Raw genomic sequence first — 19410 nt, 5'->3', positions numbered from 1 at the left:
AGCGTATCCGCAAGATAGCGGGTAAGTTCGTTCCCGATGTTTCACCGGTCCTTCACCTCCATGATACTCTTGTGGCGGACACGTTGCAGGTCGCTTCCGAACTGGGTTCCCACTTTTCTTCTGTTAGCTCTGGCCTTCATCTTCCCCAATCTTTCCATCTTCGTAAACCTTTCCTTGAGTCTCGTCCTTTAGATTTCTGCACTCATCTTCAGCTTCCCTATAATGATCCCTTCTCTCTCTCTGAACTTCGTTCTGCCCTGGCCCTCTGCGGTTCAACGGCGGCGGGCTCCGATGGTATTCATTATGAGATGCTACGCCATCTCCCTCCGAGCACGTCTCAGTATTTACTGAGTCTGTATAATCGGATCTGGGAGTTGTCGTCAGTCCGTGAGGACTGGCTCGATGCCGTTGTCCTCCCTGTTCGCAAACCGGGGTCTCTGGGTACTTCCCCTAAGGACTTTCGCCCTATTGCTCTCACAAGTTGTGTCTGCAAACTCTTTGAACGCATGGTTAACGTTCGTCTGATGTGGTTCCTGGAACACCATCACCTCCTCTCCCCTTCTCAATTTGGTTTCCGCAAGTGCCGCAGCACGACAGATATCCTGGTGAACTTGGAGGTCTATATTTGTACTGCTTTTGCTGCGAAGACCTCCGTTGTTACCGTCCTTTTTGACCTAGAAAAGGCTTACGACACCACTTGGCGTTATCATATCCTATCTCAACTTCATTCTTTTGGCCTTCGTGGTCATCTCCCTCTCTTTCTCCGCAGCTTCCTCTCTCGTCGTTCCTTTCGGGTGCGCCTTGGTACCGCTCTCTCTCCCTCTTTTCAGCAATACGAAGGTGTGCCCCAGGGTAGTGTTCTGAGCACTACTCTTTTTCTGGTTGCCCTCAATGGTCTTCTTTCCTCTCTTCCTTCTGGTGTCTTCTCCGCTCTCTATGTCGATGATCTTACCCTTTGTTGTCAGGGTGATGATTCGCCTCTCCTTCAACGCCGACTTCAACTTGCAATTGATGCCGTGTCGTCTTGGGCCACAGGTCATGGCTTCAAGTTCTCTACTTCTAAGACTTGTGCCATGACTTTTACGCGGAAACGGGTTGTTCTTCGTCCCTCTTTGTCACTTTATGGTCATCCCCTTGAATACAAAGATTCCGCGAAGCTTTTGGGGTTATTCCTTGACACTCGTTTGTCTTGGTCTCCCCATATCTCTTACCTCCGTGTTGAGTGCTCTAAGACCCTTACCCTCCTTCGGGTCTTGTCCCATACTTCTTGGGGGGCAGATAGGCGCACTCTCCTTGCTTTACATTCCTTTCTCGTCCTGTCTAAGCTCGATTATGGTTGCGCTGCTTACTCGTCTGCTTCTCCTTCTACTCTTCGCCGTCTTGATGCTTTGCACCATACTGGGTTGCGCCTCAGTTCTGGTGCCTTTCGTTCGACTCCCATCCTTAGCTTGTATGTTGACACTGGCTTCCTGTCTCTCCAGGACCGCCGTGATCGCTACTGTCTTCGCTATCTTGCGCGGTCCTTGCAACATCCTTCCTCTCGCCTCTGTCGTGCTTTAACTTTTACCCCTCGTGCGGTTCCTGTTCCTCTTCACCACCTCCCTCTTTCTGTCCGGTTATCTCGCCTACAGGATTCTCTCTCCGTTCGTATTTCTGATGTTTCTCCTCGTGTTGTTCCTTCTTGGCCCCCGTGGAGGGTCCCTCTTCCGCGGTTTTGTACTTCCTTGACCCGTATCACTAAAGCTTTTACCCCTCCTACGGTTCTAAAACGCCTTTTCCTCGAGCACTTTTCTTCTCACTCCCGCTCCGTTTCTGTCTTCACCGATGGGTCTAAGTCAGCGGACGGTGTTGGCTACTCTGTTGTTTTTCCTGATCGCACTTATATGTGTCGCTTGCCTCCGGAGACTAGCATCTTTACAGCGGAACTTTATGCTATTCTCTATGCTCTTCGTCTCCTGCTTTCTCGTTGTCAGTCTTCCTTTGTGGTTGTTGTTGACTCTCGTAGTGCCCTCATGGCTCTCGGGTCCTTTAATCCGGTTCATCCAGTAGTTGTCGAGATCCAGCATTGGCTGTTTCTCGTTCATAATAAATTTAAGTCGGTTGAGTTTTGTTGGGTTCCCAGCCATATTGGTGTGTCTTTAAATGAGCGTGCGGATGCTGCCGCTAAGGAAGCTGTCCGCTCTTGTCCCATCTCTCGTAAAGGCATTCGGTATTCCGACTTTTACCCGGTTATCCATTCCTCAGTCCTTACCCGTTGGCAGGCTTCTTGGTTGTCTGTTACTGGTAACAAGCTACGTACTCTTAAATGTTGTGTTTCCTCGTGGCCGTCCTCCTTCCACCGTAACCGACGGTGGGAAACAGCTCTGGCGAGGTTGTGTATTGGCCATACTCGCTTAACCCATGGTCACTTGATGGAGCGCCGCCCTGCTCCTTATTGTCCTAGTTGCATTGTCCCTCTTACGGTCGTGCATGTCCTTCTTGAATGTCCTGACTTCCAGGATGAGCGTGTGTCTTGCTTTCCGACCGCCCCTCACGGTCACCTGTCCCTCGATAGAATTCTTGGTGACTCGGATACTTTTGATATCATTCGCCTTATGCGTTTTTGTTCTCGTATTGGCATCCTTGGTGATATTTAGCGCCCTCTGATTATTTTGCGTATTTGATGGTGCTACATAGCCTTCCCGGTTTGGTGCCTTCTTTTGATAATTACTTACTTACTTAGGGTTCGAGCGATCTAACATGCACTCAAAGTCATAAAAGCACATGTGACTAGGACCATATCCCCGTCCATAGTTACGGAAAGTAATCTTCCTCTCTGGTGGGTAGAATTTGAGAGTCTGATGTACTTTGCATGTACTTTCATGACTCTGCATGCGATCTGCTGGGAGTGATATCATACAACAATGACAAAAGCTGTGATGACCTGGGATGCGATCTCCATGATCTTGCATATTACGTACATATTGGTTGAAATCCTTAATTAATACTAAGTGTTGAGCTTCCAACATCAGCAATGGTATGACATCTGTATATCCCCCTCTTCCCTTGCTAGCTAGTGTAATGTAGTGTCGTTGTCGTCTAGCATTTTCATCTCTTTCTAGTGAATAGATGAATATACTGACTTTATTCATTTTCTCTACCTTGTGAATATCCTCAAACGTCACTGCAGAATTGACATCTGCTGGCCAATTAATGTGTCTGAGACACCAACTAGCATTCACAGATCTAGCACGGATATTATCAAGATGCATCCCCTTAGCTAAACATTTATAAGCAGCAACACACTGCATAAGGCATATATCAGCCTCTCCCTCTGGATTGAAAACCAATTTTTTTCCACGCAAACCTTCAGGGTAGTCTACATGCGAGCCTAATCTTATCGGATGTTCAATCTGACCACAGTTATGTAAAACCCGGTGAGCCGCTCAACCAAGACATTGGAGCCCTCCCTCTCTTCCAGGTACTGGGATATTTTCCCTGTCAATTCGTCAGCCCAAAAATCAATAAGGGTGTCTACCTCTAGAGTTATTCTTCGCCCCTCACACCGTATGGGAAAACCATCGTTATTTATAATATCCAATAGATTCTCCTCCTCCTCCCCGTCTTGTTGTACATTTAAATTCCGCACAATTAGAGTGATGTCTGGGTAAATTAGGAGTGATGGGTGTTGTGGAGAGAAAAGGGCGCATATCTCATTAATGAAAAAATCACTGTATGTTCTCAGATAGAGTCCTGGGGATGTGTTAACATGTTCTGGTATGGAGAATGAAAGCCGAACATAACCGCCATTATAGTTATCAATTCGATCCAGTAGCTGAGGTTGAATTTCTAGGACAGGTGGGGGAGAGGATGAGAGAGGTGGTGGGGGTGATGGGAGAGGGCTAGGGGGGTGGGGGGTGGTGATAGCCCCCCTCCGAGATGAATGGGCGACACTGCACGGTCAGCTATTACGCCAGACGGTGCTAACCAGTCAGAACTGACAGACGCTGATGAGTCAAGGTCAAGGTCTGCTGAGCTGTCGTCTGAGTCAAGGCTATTCTCACGGTTTGTGATGCTGTTGTTAACGGTAGTGTTCTCACCACTGCTGCTGCTGATGCTGCTGATGCTGCTGCTGCTGCTGCTGCTGTCGCTGCTGTCACTGCTGTCGCTGATTGATTGGGGTATGGGGCTGGGGGAGCAACGGGGGGTAGAGTGAGCCCGTGAATGAGCCCTTCCCTCCCTGTGAGTTGAGGGGTGAGAGCCGGATATGGGTAATGTCCACTCTGCTGAGTTGGGTGTGTCACTTTCACTGCCGCTCTCAGCGCTGCTGGATGCCAAATCTATGCACAGTGGTGTGTCATCTGTAAAAAAGAAAAACATATTATCTCTAGAAAGAATGAAAGCATATATATATATATATATATATATATATATATATATATATATATATATATATATATATATATATATATATATATATATATTTTTTTTTTTTTTGAGGTGAGGGAATAGATTAGGGGGAATTAATATGTTTAGGAAATAGACTGAAATAAGACAGTATTAACTTACTTATGTCCTGGTGTGGAGGTTGAGCAGGTGTGAGGCTATGAATCCTTAACGTTGTGTGTTAACTGGGCGTGATATTGTCTCATAGCCCTCCATCTGCTGGCGCCGCCGCCGCCCTTGTTGAAGGGGTGGGGGGTGCCAGCGAGTGACATTTGCTCTCCTTAGCTCAGTGTGGGATGGATGGGATACAGACTCGATGACGTCTATCTGTTCCCTCCGTCGATTGAGGTAAGGATTATAATCTGAAATGGAACAAAATGATATTCAGCACGGATGAATGTGGAAAATATGTTTATTATGCATGTGTGTTCGCTTGCAACTGGATGTAATACAGATACGAGAAGTATATTTATATATGATACCTACGTTTATGTGAAGTTTCATTCCGGCGATGACCTCCTCGCGGGGCAGGTGAGCAATAAGAACACTTCACGGTTTTGTAAACTGAAATTGGAAAGAACATATTTAACTGTGTGGAATGTAATAGCCCGAAAGAGTAAATATTCTCACACTATAAGAGAGATAATAGTTTACACACGCGATATTTCACCTGTGGATGCCATAAAATGAACTGTGGAATATTAAATAAGAATAACACTCACAGTTATCACAGAAAATCTGCTAACATCGCTTGCATTTGATGTCGTAATGGCCTAGGGGCGGTTTTTCACAGCTTGCGCATTGCAGCCGACATAGTTGATTTGGTGATGGAATATAAAACACTCCGCATTTCATGCAGGCTGTTGAGGTTCGTCTTTCCATGACACGGAGCTGTATGGTGAGTGTGTGTAGCGAATGAAGACTCGCAGTGAACTAACGGCGCGTTTGTGTGTGAGGGGAGGGAAACGATCCTGGTCAAATGAGAAGTGATTGATGGTTGGCAGGTGAGGGCCTGCTAGCGGAAGTAAGACCCTCGCCCCTCCTTAACAAATCCGCAGTGGAGGGAGAGCCATGCTGGGGTGAACATCTCCAAGACTACTCTGAAGACATCGAAAAACCACTAAGGCAAATGGACCACATCCCTCCTCCTAGACTCTGCTCTCTCACCTCCGGCTGTGTGCATAGCTCCAAGAAAATAATGGATGTCAAAACCACAAATGGCCCCTAAGCACTCTCACGCCGAGAGGAAGCTCCCCTCACCCTTCCCCCACCCCAAACAACATATCCGCCTATGTTGGGACCCCTCACACCTACACACACACACAGCCTTTACATAGCTTACTTACTATCATCATCAAAACTATTATCTACACACAGGATTAAGTCTAAGGCAAACACACATACATATTTAACTACTCTTTCCACATATTCCACTCATATCCTTGTATTTCTTACTCTACCACATACCACACTTACTCTCCTACACCCCCAACAACATGACCTCCCATCTTTCCTGACCACACACCCAAACACCAGACGCTCACTCGCGTCCGGCACGCGCCAAACTTCCGGGAAAATTCCCCCCCAAACCCTTTGCGACTAGACACCTGCGCACCACCTGCCCAGCTGGCTCTATAGAGCCACCTGGGCAGATGGCGCGCGCGGTTCTAGTCGCACTTTACCCTACTGGCTGTAGTCACGCACCAAGAGGTAGGCTGGATTTATGCACCAAGAGGTAGGCTGTAGTCACGCACCAAGAGGTAGGCTGTAGTCACGTACCAATAGGTAGGCTGTAGTCACGCACCAAGAAGTAGGCTGTAGTCACGCACTAAGAAGTAGGCTGTAGTCACGCACCAAGAGGTGGGCTGTAGTCACGCACCAAGAGGTTGACTGCAGTCACTCACCAAGAGGTTGACTGTAGTCACTCACCAGGAGGTTGACTGTAGTCACTCACCAAGAGGTTGACTGTAGTCACTCACCAAGAGGTTGACAGTAGTCACTCACCAAGAGGTTGACTGTAGTCACTCACCAAGAGGTTGACTGTAGTCACTCACCAAGAGGTTGACTGTAGTCACTCACCAAGAGGTTGACTGTAGTCACTCACCAAGAGGTTGACTGTAGTCACTCACCAAGAGGTTGACTGTAGTCACTCACCAAGAGGTTGACTGTAGTCACTCACCAAGAGGTTGACTGTAGTCACTCACCAAGAGGTTGACTGTAGTCACTCACCAAGAGGTTGACTGTAGTCACTCACCAAGAGGTTGACTGTAGTCACTCACCAAGAGGTTGACTGTAGTCACTCACCAAGAGGTTGACTGTAGTCACGCACTATGAGGTAGGCTGTAGTCATGTATCAAGAGGCAGGCTGTAGTCACGCAGCATGAGGTAGACTGTAGGTTCAGCCAATTGGAACGTCACTACTGACAATTCTTTCCATGTTTATCATGTATCATTTGAAGTGTTTTTAAAATGTTTAACAACGTATCTTGGATATTTGACAATATATTTAAGACGTCTTAACAATTTATGTTAGATGTTTTAATTATCATGGTATCTTAGACGTCTTTAACAGTGTGTATAAGATGCCTTGATCGTCTTTCTTAGTCTCACCTGACCCATGTATAGTGAGACTGACAAATGTATGCCTTGTATTGTGTGACTGACCAATGTACAATGTATGGTGTATCTGACCCCAATGTATACCATTTATTGTGTAACTGACCGATGTATACCATGTATGATGGTGCAGGCAGACGTGGCAGACAGCAGGGTGAGGTTGTCGTCACCAGTGTGCAAGATAGTGTGGGAGAAGGAGGAGAAGGTACAGGGTGACAGGGTCCTCGTGGTCACCCTCGGGGCAGACTCCTATCTCGCCCGCCATGTTGTGGTCACCACCTCCGTCGCCCACCTGCAGGAGCGTCACGCCCACCTCTTCACCCCTCCTCTCCCACCTTCCTTCCTCTCAGCCCTCATGGTAAGACTCTCACACCTTCCTTCCTCTCAGCCCTCATGGTAAGACTCTCCCACCTTCCTTCCTCTCAGCCCTCATGGTACGACTCTCCCAGCTTCCTCCCTCACAGCCCTCATGGTACGACTCTCCCACCTTCCTCCCTCACAGCCCTCATGGTACGACTCTCCCACCTTCCTCCCTCACAGCTCTCATGGTAAGACTCTCCCAACTTCCTTCCTCTCAGCCCTCATGGTACGACTCTCCCAACTTCCTTCCTCTCAGCCCTCATGGTACGACTCTCCCACCTTCCTCCCTCTCAGCCCTCATGGTACGACTCTCCCACCTTCCTCCCTCAAAGCCCTCATTATAAGACCCTCTCCCACCTTCCTTCCTCACAGCCCTGATAATTAGACCCTCTCCCACCTTCCTCCCTCTCAGACCTCATGGTAAGACCCTCTCCCACCTTCCTCCCTCTCAGACCTCATGGTAAGACACTCTCCCACCTTCCTCCCTCACAGCTCTCATGGTAAGACTCTCCCACCTTCCTCCCTCACAGCCCTCATGGAGGTTACGAGTATTAGTAATTACCATTTGTGAAAAATACCGCTCACTGTTATAATACAATACACTAGTGTAATATATACCCTACTAGTGTAATACTCAATACTAATATAATACATTACACAAGTATTACACTCTATACTTTCTGTATGGAGTGTAATAATTCCGACAGTGAAGCTGTCGGAATTATATTAGTATGGTGTATAATACACCATACTAATATAATACTTCATTCAAGTATATATCACAATAATGTATAATACTCCTTACTAGTATAATACACTATACTACTATATTACACCATACTAGTATATTTCAATATAAGAGTATTTTACAATATGTTAGCATAATACACAATACTTGCATAATACACCATACTAGTATAACACATCACACTTGTATAATACATCATACTAGTATAACATATCATACTAGTATTATATATTATAATATTATATTACATCATACTTGTTTAACACACGATATTAGTATTGCATATCATAATAGTAATATATCATAATAGTATAATACACACAATACTAGTATTATACATTATAATCGTATAATACTCAATACTTGTACAGTACATCATATACTAGTAGAATAAATCGTACATATACATCAAACTAGTATAATACACCATAGTAGTAGTAGTATAATACACAATCCTTGTATAATGCATCATACTAGTATAATACATCATACAAGTATAATACACCATACATGTATAATACTCAATACTAGTGTAATATATCAAGGTAGTATAATACGACATTCCAGTGTAATACATCATACTAGAATAATGTAGCATATTAGTAAAATGGTTAGTAGGCATCCGTCAATCCCATGGGGCTATGGAGTTGTGCCCTGTGTGTCTAGTTGGATGCAACATCTGCTGTGCTTGTGAAGTCCAACCCGTGAACGACAGTCCGATCGCAATGGGTGCCGAAGCCAATGGATAAACGCTAAAGCGGTCGCGTCCATCAGTGGTCGAGACTTCTTCTGAAGTCTCTCTTCCTCCGCCTGTCTCTTCAGTTCGCCCTTAATTGTTGGAATCCCTTCTGCACTTTGCATCTCCAGGCAGATCTGTCCGCAGCTGTTGACTGTTTAGTGTTTATGGCGATGCTCAGCTGTTTGAGGTCGCGTTTGCAGACGTCTTTGAAACGCAGCTGGGGTCTTCCGGTGGGCCTCTTTCCTGATGCCAGTTCTTCATACAAGAGGGTCTTTGGTATGCGGCCAGCTTCCATGCATGTGACATGTCCCAGCCATCGCATGCGTCTCTGCTTCAGAAGAGTGAACATTGAGTGAATTACTGTTCTCTCGAGTAGAGTGTTGCTGGTGACGTGGACTCTCCACATGATGTCTGGGATGCATCTCAGGTTCCGAATGTGAAAGGTAAGCGTGTTCCGTCTCTCCTGGCGAGAGCGCAGGGTCTAGGATTCGGAGCCGTAGAGAAGTGTTCTCACCCCACATGCCATTTTGACCTGCGCCTTGGTGTGCACTGTCAGTTTGTCCTTTTCCAAAACGCGATTTTTGAGCCTGGCCAGTGTAGTTGCGGCCTTCTGATACGCCTGTTGAGCTCAGTGTCCAGGGAAAGGGTGTCTGAGATTGGAGCCCAGGACACAAGCTCATGGACCGCCTCCAGCACGTAATCTGTGATGTTTATATAGGGTATCTCATTGACGTCTTGTCCTATCATCTATTTCTTCTTCAGGCTGATTGTCAGGCCGAATACGGAGCATGCTGCGCCAAAGCGGTTGAATATGTGCTTCAGATCTTCTGCTGTGTGTGTGGTGATTGCTGCGTCGTCGGCGAAGAGGAAGTCCCAGGAGATTCTCATCTGTATTTTCGTCTTTGCTCGGAGTCTGGATAAACTGAAGAGCTTTCCATCAGATATTGTACAGAGATAGATGCCCTCTGTGGTTGTTCCAAATGCATGCTTGACGAGGATCGCGAAGAAGATTCAAAACAGGGTTGGAACAACAACGCATCCCTGTTTAACACCAATGTTGATGTTGTATGGTTCAGAGGTTGAGCTGTCGTACACGACCGTACCAACCATGTCCTAGTGGAATGAGTGTATCATGTTGAGTAGGGAGGGTGGGCAGCCAATTTTGGCCAAGATCTTGATGAGTCTATTCCTGCTCACGAGGTTGAAGGCCTTAGTAAGGTCAATGCACAGAGCTTTTCTCTGCTCCTTGCCCTTTTATTGAAGCTGTATCAGCGAGAACACCATGTCAATGGGGTTCTCGTCACGTCTAACACCGCACTGTGCCTCTGGGTATACTCTTTCAGCAAGAATGAGGAGCCTGGCCAAGACGACCCTGGCGAAGAGTTTGCCAACGACCCTGACGAGGGAGATGCCGCGATAATTGTTGATATCGCTTCTGTCCCCCTTTACTTTTGTAGGAAATGATGAAGTTCACATCTCTCATGTCTTGTGGCACCGAACCTTCTCTCCAGCACGTGCACAGAAGTTCTTGAAGCTCAGTTTTAAGTGTTCCTCGAGCACAATTAAGAACTTCAGGAAGAATCTCGTCGTCTCCTGGGGCCTTCCTTGAGGAAAGTGAATCTAGTGCTATCTCAACATCTTCCACAGTCGGTTCAAGGTCAAGTTCTTTGTGGATATATACCCACAAACACAATATATTACCTCATTAATACTGTAACAAAGACAATATGTAGCCTCTATAATTTTGTAACAAACACAACATGTTTCCTCTATAATATTGAAAGAAACTCAATATTTCTCTCCTATAATAATATTACAAACTCAATATGTTTCCTCTGTAATACTGTAACAAAAACAATATATTGTCTTTATTCTTTATCAAACACAATATGGTGCCACAATTATACTGTAACAAACTCAATATATTGCGTCTATAATACTGTAACAAACACTATATGTTGCCTCTATAATACTTTAAGTAACACAATATGTTGGCTCTATAATAAATTAAGATACACAATGTGTTGTCTCTATAATACTGTAACAAACCCAATATGTTGCCTCTATAAATCTGTAACAAACATGATGGGACGACGATGGATTGTTGCCGCCGAAGGCGGCTAGTTTATTGTGCACCCCATACTCATCCTGTGAGCGGTAGCGCAAAAGCATTACAGAGGGCACAAAAGGTCTTTATTAGACCTCATTTTAGATTATTACATAAACAATTTCATCTATCCTTCACACCTTATAGTTACAATGTCAGCTAGTTACAGAGAAAGTGCTGTTACAAGAGCTACATATTTACAGTAAGTCATCATACATTAATGGTAGGTCTTATCGCTAATTCATAATAGTTTGACCAATGGGGATATGACAGAGTCATAGGGGAGCTTCTGTTTATTATTAGTCCTCACAATACACTACTTATTTCTGAATCTCATGTCGTTCATCTACTGGAAGCGAAATGTGGATATAGTGCATGGATTTCAGGTAATTTATCCAGGGTAATAAGATAGGTTGCCATATCATACAAAGTGAGCTTAGATTTATCTCTAAATGGCTCAATTTTACTACAATCCAAGATATAGTGTTCGAGTGTGTGCCCTGTCTTTGTCCACACACTTTACACTTTACTTCATCTAGATCCCTATACAAGCCGAACTGCCAGAGATACTTGTAGCCAAGTCTTATACGAGCTGTGACAACATCTGTTAGTCTACTGACTTTGTTACTTGCCCCATACACATGTTTTACTTCACACATTTCATTGTGATGAACAATGGACCTGCTAGTTTCAGTTTGCACTGTTCTACTTTCTTCAAATTCATCTAGGAGTTCTCGTCTAATGACACTTTTAAGGGACCTCTTTGATAACTCAAGATTCCGTTCAATACTGTCTTTATTTACTGCAGCCTTAACAAGGGCGTCAACTTTGTCATGTTCCTGCATGCCAATGTGAGAAGGAATCCACAACATTTTTATATTTACCCTCTTGCTAAGTATTCTTATATATCTACGTCTAGCTTCCAAGACAAGCACGTTATAACTTGATTGCAAACTGTTTATTGCTCGTAGTGAGGAAAGGGATTCAGAAATAATTAAGCTGTTTACTTCAGTGTTGTCAATAATTTCGAGTGCTACCAGTATCGCTACCAACTTGGCTTGCATTGTGGACGCCCAGTTACTAATTCGGATATTTCTTTGAATTGTGCTGCCATCGGGCTGATGAGCAATAACAGCACTTCCTGACCTCGCTGTAGCTGTATTGAGTGATCCGTCAGTGTATATGGTCTGTGCAATGTTGTTTTCAGCTTGTATATTGTGACTGTGTTCTATGGTGCTTAATTTAGCAGCAAACTGAGCATGAGGATTGTTTGTGATTAGTTTCTTGGTGGGGTATGCAGGGGTCAGGATGTCAAAATGTACTATCTGCCAGGGTGGAAGGAAGTGCTGTACTCTTTCATCTGTATATACATCGTGCAGTCCCATCATTTTAATATGAGTAACTGTTCTTTGAATCCATTTACACTCGCTAGTTCCATATCGCATGTGTTCTAACAGTGCAACTGACACAATGTTGTTTCTGTTATCACGCAGAAGCCTTAGTCCCATCATAAGATTAATTTCAAATATTCTATCTCTAATGCTAAGTATATTTAATTCTTTCCGCATGTTGAGAACTTTGGTAGTTATAGGACAGCCAAGTATAATTCTGAGTGCTTCATTTTGCATTTTTTCCAGTCTATCAATACTTTTGCCATTCTGCAGGACCAAAGCTGGTGCATGATAGTCTATCAGAGACCTTATATACGCTAAATACATAATTCTTGCTATTCTAATATTAACACCATATTTCGGGCTGTACCCCACTACAGTTCTGAGAGCCTTGAGTCTGTCTCTACATTGTTGATGTAACTTATTGACTGCAGTTGAGGTACAAGGGACAGAGACCCAAAGGTATTTGAAAGAAGAGACTATTGGTATGTTGTCTATCTTAAGTTTTCGTGGTTCACTCTTGCGGTTGCCAATTTGTCTGTTAAATTGGCGACTAATGTTGTACATTAGTTTTAGCAGCGTTGATTACAAGACCAAGGCTCTCACAAACTGTATGTATACAATTTAAGACTGTTTCCATTTCGCGGTGGGTTTTAGTATGCACAAGGATGTCATCTGCATAGCTGATAGTGATGTTTGCCGGACTAGTTGGGATTGATTTTAGTAAAGCATTAATTAGAACATTAAACAAGGTAGGACTAAGTACTCCTCCTTGTGGGGTGCCTAGTTGCATTACTTTAGTTTCACTCTTGTAGCCTTGGAACAGTGCAGAGGACTTCCGGTTGGTAAGATAGCCTCGTATCCATTGTAATAAATGTCCCCCTATATCCATTCTCGCTAATTCATACATAATCACTTCCATATTAGCAATATCAAAGGCATTTTTTAAATCAAGAAATGTTGTGTACTTGTGCCTTTTATCTCCATGAACAATAAGAAAGGTTGTGATACAGTTGTGTACACTTTTACCATGTGTGAAACCATTGATACCAGGTGACATGTGCTCTTTAACTCTATACAATAATCTATTAAGCACCATTCTCTCAAAGGTTTTGCACATGCAACTGGTCAGTGAGATGGGACGAAAAGCATCAGGTTGGCCAGGCTTTGGTACAGGTACCGTAAGACTGGTGGTCCATGATACAGGCAACTGCCCAGTGACATAACTCGCATTAAACAATTCTAATAATGGGTTACCGGGTACACGATGTAGGAGTCTTAGAATATCATAGGTGATGCCGTCCTCACCAGGAGCAGTGCTACTGCCCCTGGAGAGGGCTGCATCCAATTCATAATCTGTATATGGAACATCACATTCATCATGTTGCTTGCTCAACATGAAATTTATGAGAGCATTTCTGTCTGTGGACCTCTCCTGCAATTTCTCCCAAGTGCTAGCTGGTAACATTCCAAGGCTGGAAACCTGAGCCCATTTTGATATTAACTGATTGGCTTTCTGTAGCGGGTTTGGGTGTGAAACTTGTCTACTATTTTTACCAATAATTTTGCTTATGCCTTTCCAGGCTTTGCCCAGGGGAGTATGCAGGTTAAGTCCACTAACAAAACCCTCCCATTCATTTTGTCTCAGTTCAGTCATTCTCTCCCTTGCCGCTGCAAGCGCGGCCTGAAACAGTTTTAACATTTGAGGAGTTCTAAGGTTCTTATATGCTTTACCTGTCTGTCTAGCAATTGATTTAAGCTCTTTCAGTTTAGCATCATCATAGTACTGGTTGTGTCTGACCTGTTTACCAGTACTTCTTTTTGTTTGGTGTGACTCACTATTTTTGATGGCCTCATAGGTTTTATTTACGAGGTCATCATAAAACTGTTGTACATTCTCAGGCTCATAATTGTTATACCAATGTTCTATGCTGTCTATAAAGAATTTTTCTTGCTCTTTCCTTACTGTTAGCCTGCGTCTACTCAGCTTAGTGCCAGGTAGGTCAACATTAGCCACGTGTATGTTAGCTGTTATGGCTAAATGGTCAGACATTAAGTCATCCATAATATCAGTCTCATGAGTTGTGTATGACAGGTTAAAGCCAATGCACCTATCTAGTATACCTCTATATATTTGCGTTGGTTGATTCTTACTGATACTTTTATCATCATCATATGCATCGAGAAGTGCCAACAATCTTCTCCCGTTGGTGTTTGTGAGTTGATCCCCTAATTGTTTGTGTTTAGCTTTTAAATCCCCAATTAATATTGTAGAATCAGTATGTGTAAAACTAGGTAGGTCAGTATACTGGAGGAGGCCAGTAGGTGCATAAGCATTCAAAACATTAAGTGTAGAGTTACCAACGTGTACCCGGATACCATGATATTGAAACCCCTCGCGTTGTTGGGCGGGAAGTGGCTTATGTGGCAGGGATTTTTTTTAACATTCATGAGACACGTATTTTTTGATCTGGAATTATAACACTGATAACTAGGCAAATTCTGCGGGGTTTTACCTGCGGGAGTTAGGGTTTCCTGGAGGCAGACAATATCTATGTCTTCTGTTATAACCTTATGATGGAGGTTTGAATACCGTTTTCTAAGAGAAGCAATATTCCAACTGAGTATCTTGATGACACTGTACTTGTTTTTATGAGATTCAGAGGCCGCCATTGTTCTTTTGTACTTTATCAGTCTGCAGTTTCAGGAAAGCAAGTATGTCTACATACCGGTTGTAGTGCTTTATTACAGCTTCTTTTTCCTCTTCAGTCAGCACATCACCTGTCACCATTTCTTTAAATGTGTCACGGCGGAACCATCTGGGATGTGGCGTGCGCGGCCCGAGGCGGGCATCCACGTCCAGTTGAACTTCGTCACTATCACTACAAGCGTCACTGGTTTCACTTTGTTCTTTACCACAATCACTTTCATCATTTCCACTACTGTATTCCTTCAAACAGAGTTTATTAGACCCGGTATCAACATCTTGATCGTCATCATCATTAAAGTTCTCACCCTCAGTGTCACTACGTTCATCATCAGGATCAGTTGACCCATAATACTCATCGACAGCACTATGCGTTTCTACGTGGAATAGTTTACCTCTGTAAATAGCGCACTGCGTTGATGAGGCTGGGGTGTGGGGAGCCGTGGTGGGAGAGCCCAGCTGGTGTGAGGGCTGGGACACCCCCTGCTGGGGTCTACCCTGGGGTACTGGCCGCATGGAAGCACATGGTGGTACCCCAGGTTGGTGTGGCCTGCACTCAGTTATTAATACTCTCACAGTTTCCTGAAGAGTGGTTATCATCGTCTTTTGGTGCATGATTTCCTTATTTTGTTCAGTTATCTGCTTAGTCAGGTTTTCCACAATTTTGTTTTGTTTTTCTACTCTATGCATAAGCTCACTAATTTTCTGTGCCTGATCCAGGCCCCCCGACCAACATGAATTGGTAGGGCCTACAACTGTGTCACTCAAGCTACTAGCCGTGGCGTTGGAGTGGTTGGGTAAGGGAGGGGAGTGTGACGGGGTGACCGGTGGGGGCACAGCAGATGAGCCAGGATGGTTACTGGCACCCCCAGCTGGTGTACCCCAGGCAGCCCGTCTCGGCGGGAGTGAGGCACAGTCCCCATGCCAGGCGGGAACTCCCTCCACGTGACAGTTTGCACACCTCAGTTTCAGTGCACCACCCTTTTTAGCATTACACACAGACGTTGCATGCTTTCCGGCACAGTGGCCACACCGCTCATCATTCCAACAGTTCCTTGCAACATGATTCCACCGTTGGCACTTGTAACACCTGCGCCTGGGAGGGGTGTAAATCTTCATTGTTAGTTGCCGTTAAAACCTTGGAACAGTAAATCTTTCCGGCGGAGTCTCTTCGCTGGTCCAATTGGCGAGAATAGTCTCTCTGCCCTTTGTTCTTTTAGCATTGAAAATGTATTCATGCCGTTCCACCAGTGTGTGATCCTGGTAGAGGTCCAGGCCAAAAATGATGACAGGTGTCTTGTGGGTATGAGCAGGCGGTGGTGGTTTCCTCATTGTTATACCAGCAAGCTCTTGAGTACAAAAATATTGCACGACGACGTTTCGGTCCATCCTGGACCATTCTCAAGTCGATTGTCAATCGACTTGAGACTGGTCCAGGACGGACCGAAACGTCGGCGTCCTTTCAGCTTCTAGTTTGTGGTCTGGTCAACATACTTTAGCCATGTTATTGTGAGTCATCGCCTACAATATGTTGCCTCTATAATAATGTTACAAACTTATTATGTTGCCTCTATAAAACTGAAAAAAAACAATATCTTGCCTCGATAACAATGTAACAAACACAGTATAATGCCTCTATAATACTGCAACAAACACAATATGTTGCCTTTATAATACTGTAACAAACACAATAGGTTGTTTCTATAATATTCTAACAAACTCAATATTTTGTCTGTATAATACTGTCACAAACACAAAATGTTACCACTATAATACTTAACAAACACAATATGTTGCCTCTATAATAGTGCAACAAACACAATACGTTGCCTCTAAATTACTGTAACAAACACAATGTGTTTTCTCTCTTATACTGTAACAAACACAATAAGCTGCTTCTGTAATAACGTAACAAACACAATGTTTCCTCTTTAATACTGTAACAAACACAATATGTTATGCAGACGATGAGTCACAAAATCATGGCTTGAAGATATGAGAACTAAACCACACACACCAGAATATGAAGAGATGACGACGTTTCGGTCCGTCCTGGACCAATTTCAAGACGATTGTGATGGGAGAGAGGGAGGCACGGGCATTAAGTAAGGCAAGAGAGAGTAGAGGAGCAGGAAGGAGGAAATTCCTAGGGGAAGGTAAGAACAAGAAGAATTGTATGGATTGGATGGGTTTAATGATGAGTTGTGAGATGGGTGTAATTGGGATAAGAATGGGAACTTAAGAATAAGAGGAGAGAAAAAGATAGAGGTAAAAAGGGGGAGTAAGGCTTATTTCAGGTCACGTTTGATAGTAAGGTTCGAGCATTTGAGTATGTGCTGTGAAAGGTAAGAGTCAACAGCAACAAGGCTAGGACTACGGGTAATGTTGGGTAGGTTGTGTATCAGAGCCGAGTCAACAAGACGGCGTCAGTGTAGAGCAGAGGCGGGAAAGATTATTTTAGAGGAAGGTTAATCAATAGGTTGAATAGAATCCCTAACATGACAGAAGAGAGCTTTGTTTGTGTCTGCAGACGTACCTCTTATTTTGTGTTCCAAAACTCCCCCATCGTACACCCCATATTACATCCATACTTTTCTTCTTATTTTTACCTTCCCCTCCCTTTCCAGCCCGAAGCCGTCGTGAGTGGACTTGGTGGGCGGCTGCCGTATTATGATTCTCAATGGAACAGTTTGTCCCTTTGAAGCCTTATGCTCCTGCTGCTGTCTTCACAAATTTTGCTGGTTGCTTTTTCATCTTATGTTTAATTTTCCTCCCCACCTCTTCTCCTTTCAGATTGTTTTTACACCGTGTGTTTGGGGAGGCACACTCACTCTCCCGTACAACTGAGGTACAGACGTGGTTGAGCTTGGGGACGCTTTTATAGTCAAACTTTGCCTACGTGCTTAGCTCGATCTCGATTTCACTGAACCTAATTCTGAATTTACTTAGTATACTGGGTTCTTTTTTTACTTTGTTTCTCCCTTGTTCTCTGCCTCTTTTCTCTCTATTTTTGACAATTTCGATTTTTACTGGAATATTCGAAGATTTCATGCCATCTTCCACGAACGCAGTTTTCTTCAAATAACACAGTTTTCACAGCTTTGTGTTTGTCTCCAGGATCAGATACTTGGCGCTCGTCCTGGTCACTTCCGTGGTTATTCCGTTCTCTCCTCCCCCCCCCCCCTCCAGCTGTTGCTGAGGCCCATAACTCTACTGCTCTCTTGAACCAATCATGGCTTCAAGTTCTCTTCAACTAAAACTTGTGCTATGACTTTTACTCAGAAGCAGGTCGTTCTTTGTCCCCTGTTGTCGCTTTATGGTAATCTCCTTTTGTAGTTTGTACTAAGCTTTTGGGGTTAATCTTTGACACTCGTTTGTCTTGGTCACCCCAAATCTCTTACTGCCGAGATGAATGCTCTAAGGCCCTTAACTTACTTAACGTTTGGTCCCGTACTTCTTTGGGAAGGTGCATAGGCGCACACACTCCTCTCTTTATGTTCCTCTCTCGTGCTGTCTAAACCCGATTATGGCTGACCTGCTTACTTGTCTGCTCCTCATTCTACTCTTTGTAGTCTTGATGCTCTGCACCATACTGGGTTAAGCCTCAGCTCTAGTGCCTTTCGTTCGACTCCTACCCTAAGCCTGTATATTGAAAATTGCGGTCGTGTCTCTTCAGCATCTCCGTGATCGCTACTGTCTTCGCAACTTTGCGCGGGTCCTACAACACCCTTACTCTCGCTTATGCCGTTCATTGACCTTTACCCCTCCTTTGGTCTCTGTTTGCCTTTCACCACCTAACTTTGTCTGTACGGTTCTCTCGCTTACAACGTTCTCTTTCGATTCATGTTACTAATATTTCTCCTCGTGTCATTCCATCCTAGCCCTCATGGAGAGTCTACCCTTTCTAAGTTTTGTAGAGCCCTGACCCACGTGATTACAGTTTTTACCCATCCCACAGTTCTGAAGCGCCTTTTCCTTGCACACTTTTCTTCACTCTCCCACTCCGTTTCCCTCCTCACAGACGGGTCTAAGTCTGCAGATGGTGTAGGCTACTCTAGTTTTTCTCACTTTATTGAGTGCCGCCCTGCTCCTATTGTCCAGACTGCATTGTCCCTCTTACAGTCGTGCATATCCTTGTAGGATTTTCCTGACCACACCTATGTGTCGCCTGCCTCCAAAGACTAACATCTTTACTGCAGAAGTTTATTCTATTTTGTATGCTCTTTGTCAACTGCTATCTCGATGTCACAATTCCTTTGTTGTTGAAGTTGACTCTCGCAGTTCCCTCATGGCTCTGATGTCCTTTAATCCTTGGTT

General features: G+C 44.3%; 1 protein-coding gene across 2 annotated transcripts in view; it reads left to right on the top strand.

Moving 5' to 3' along the window:
- LOC123756333 (peroxisomal N(1)-acetyl-spermine/spermidine oxidase) overlaps positions 1-19410 on the top strand; it is a 196217-nt gene that overhangs the window by 142026 nt on the left and 34781 nt on the right. The window contains exon 8 of one of the 2 annotated variants that reach the window (XM_069331387.1): positions 7175-7399. The exons of the other annotated variant lie outside the window; for it this stretch is intronic. Coding sequence (XP_069187488.1) covers positions 7175-7399 — 225 coding nt within the window. The remainder of the gene's footprint in view (positions 1-7174; positions 7400-19410) is intronic. 2 annotated transcript variants of the gene reach the window in all.

Source organism: Procambarus clarkii, chromosome 25, assembly GCF_040958095.1.
Source record: "Procambarus clarkii isolate CNS0578487 chromosome 25, FALCON_Pclarkii_2.0, whole genome shotgun sequence".
NCBI lineage: Eukaryota > Metazoa > Arthropoda > Malacostraca > Decapoda > Cambaridae > Procambarus > Procambarus clarkii.
Note: the sequence above shows the minus strand (reverse complement) of the source record. Positions and strands in the feature narration are given on the sequence as shown.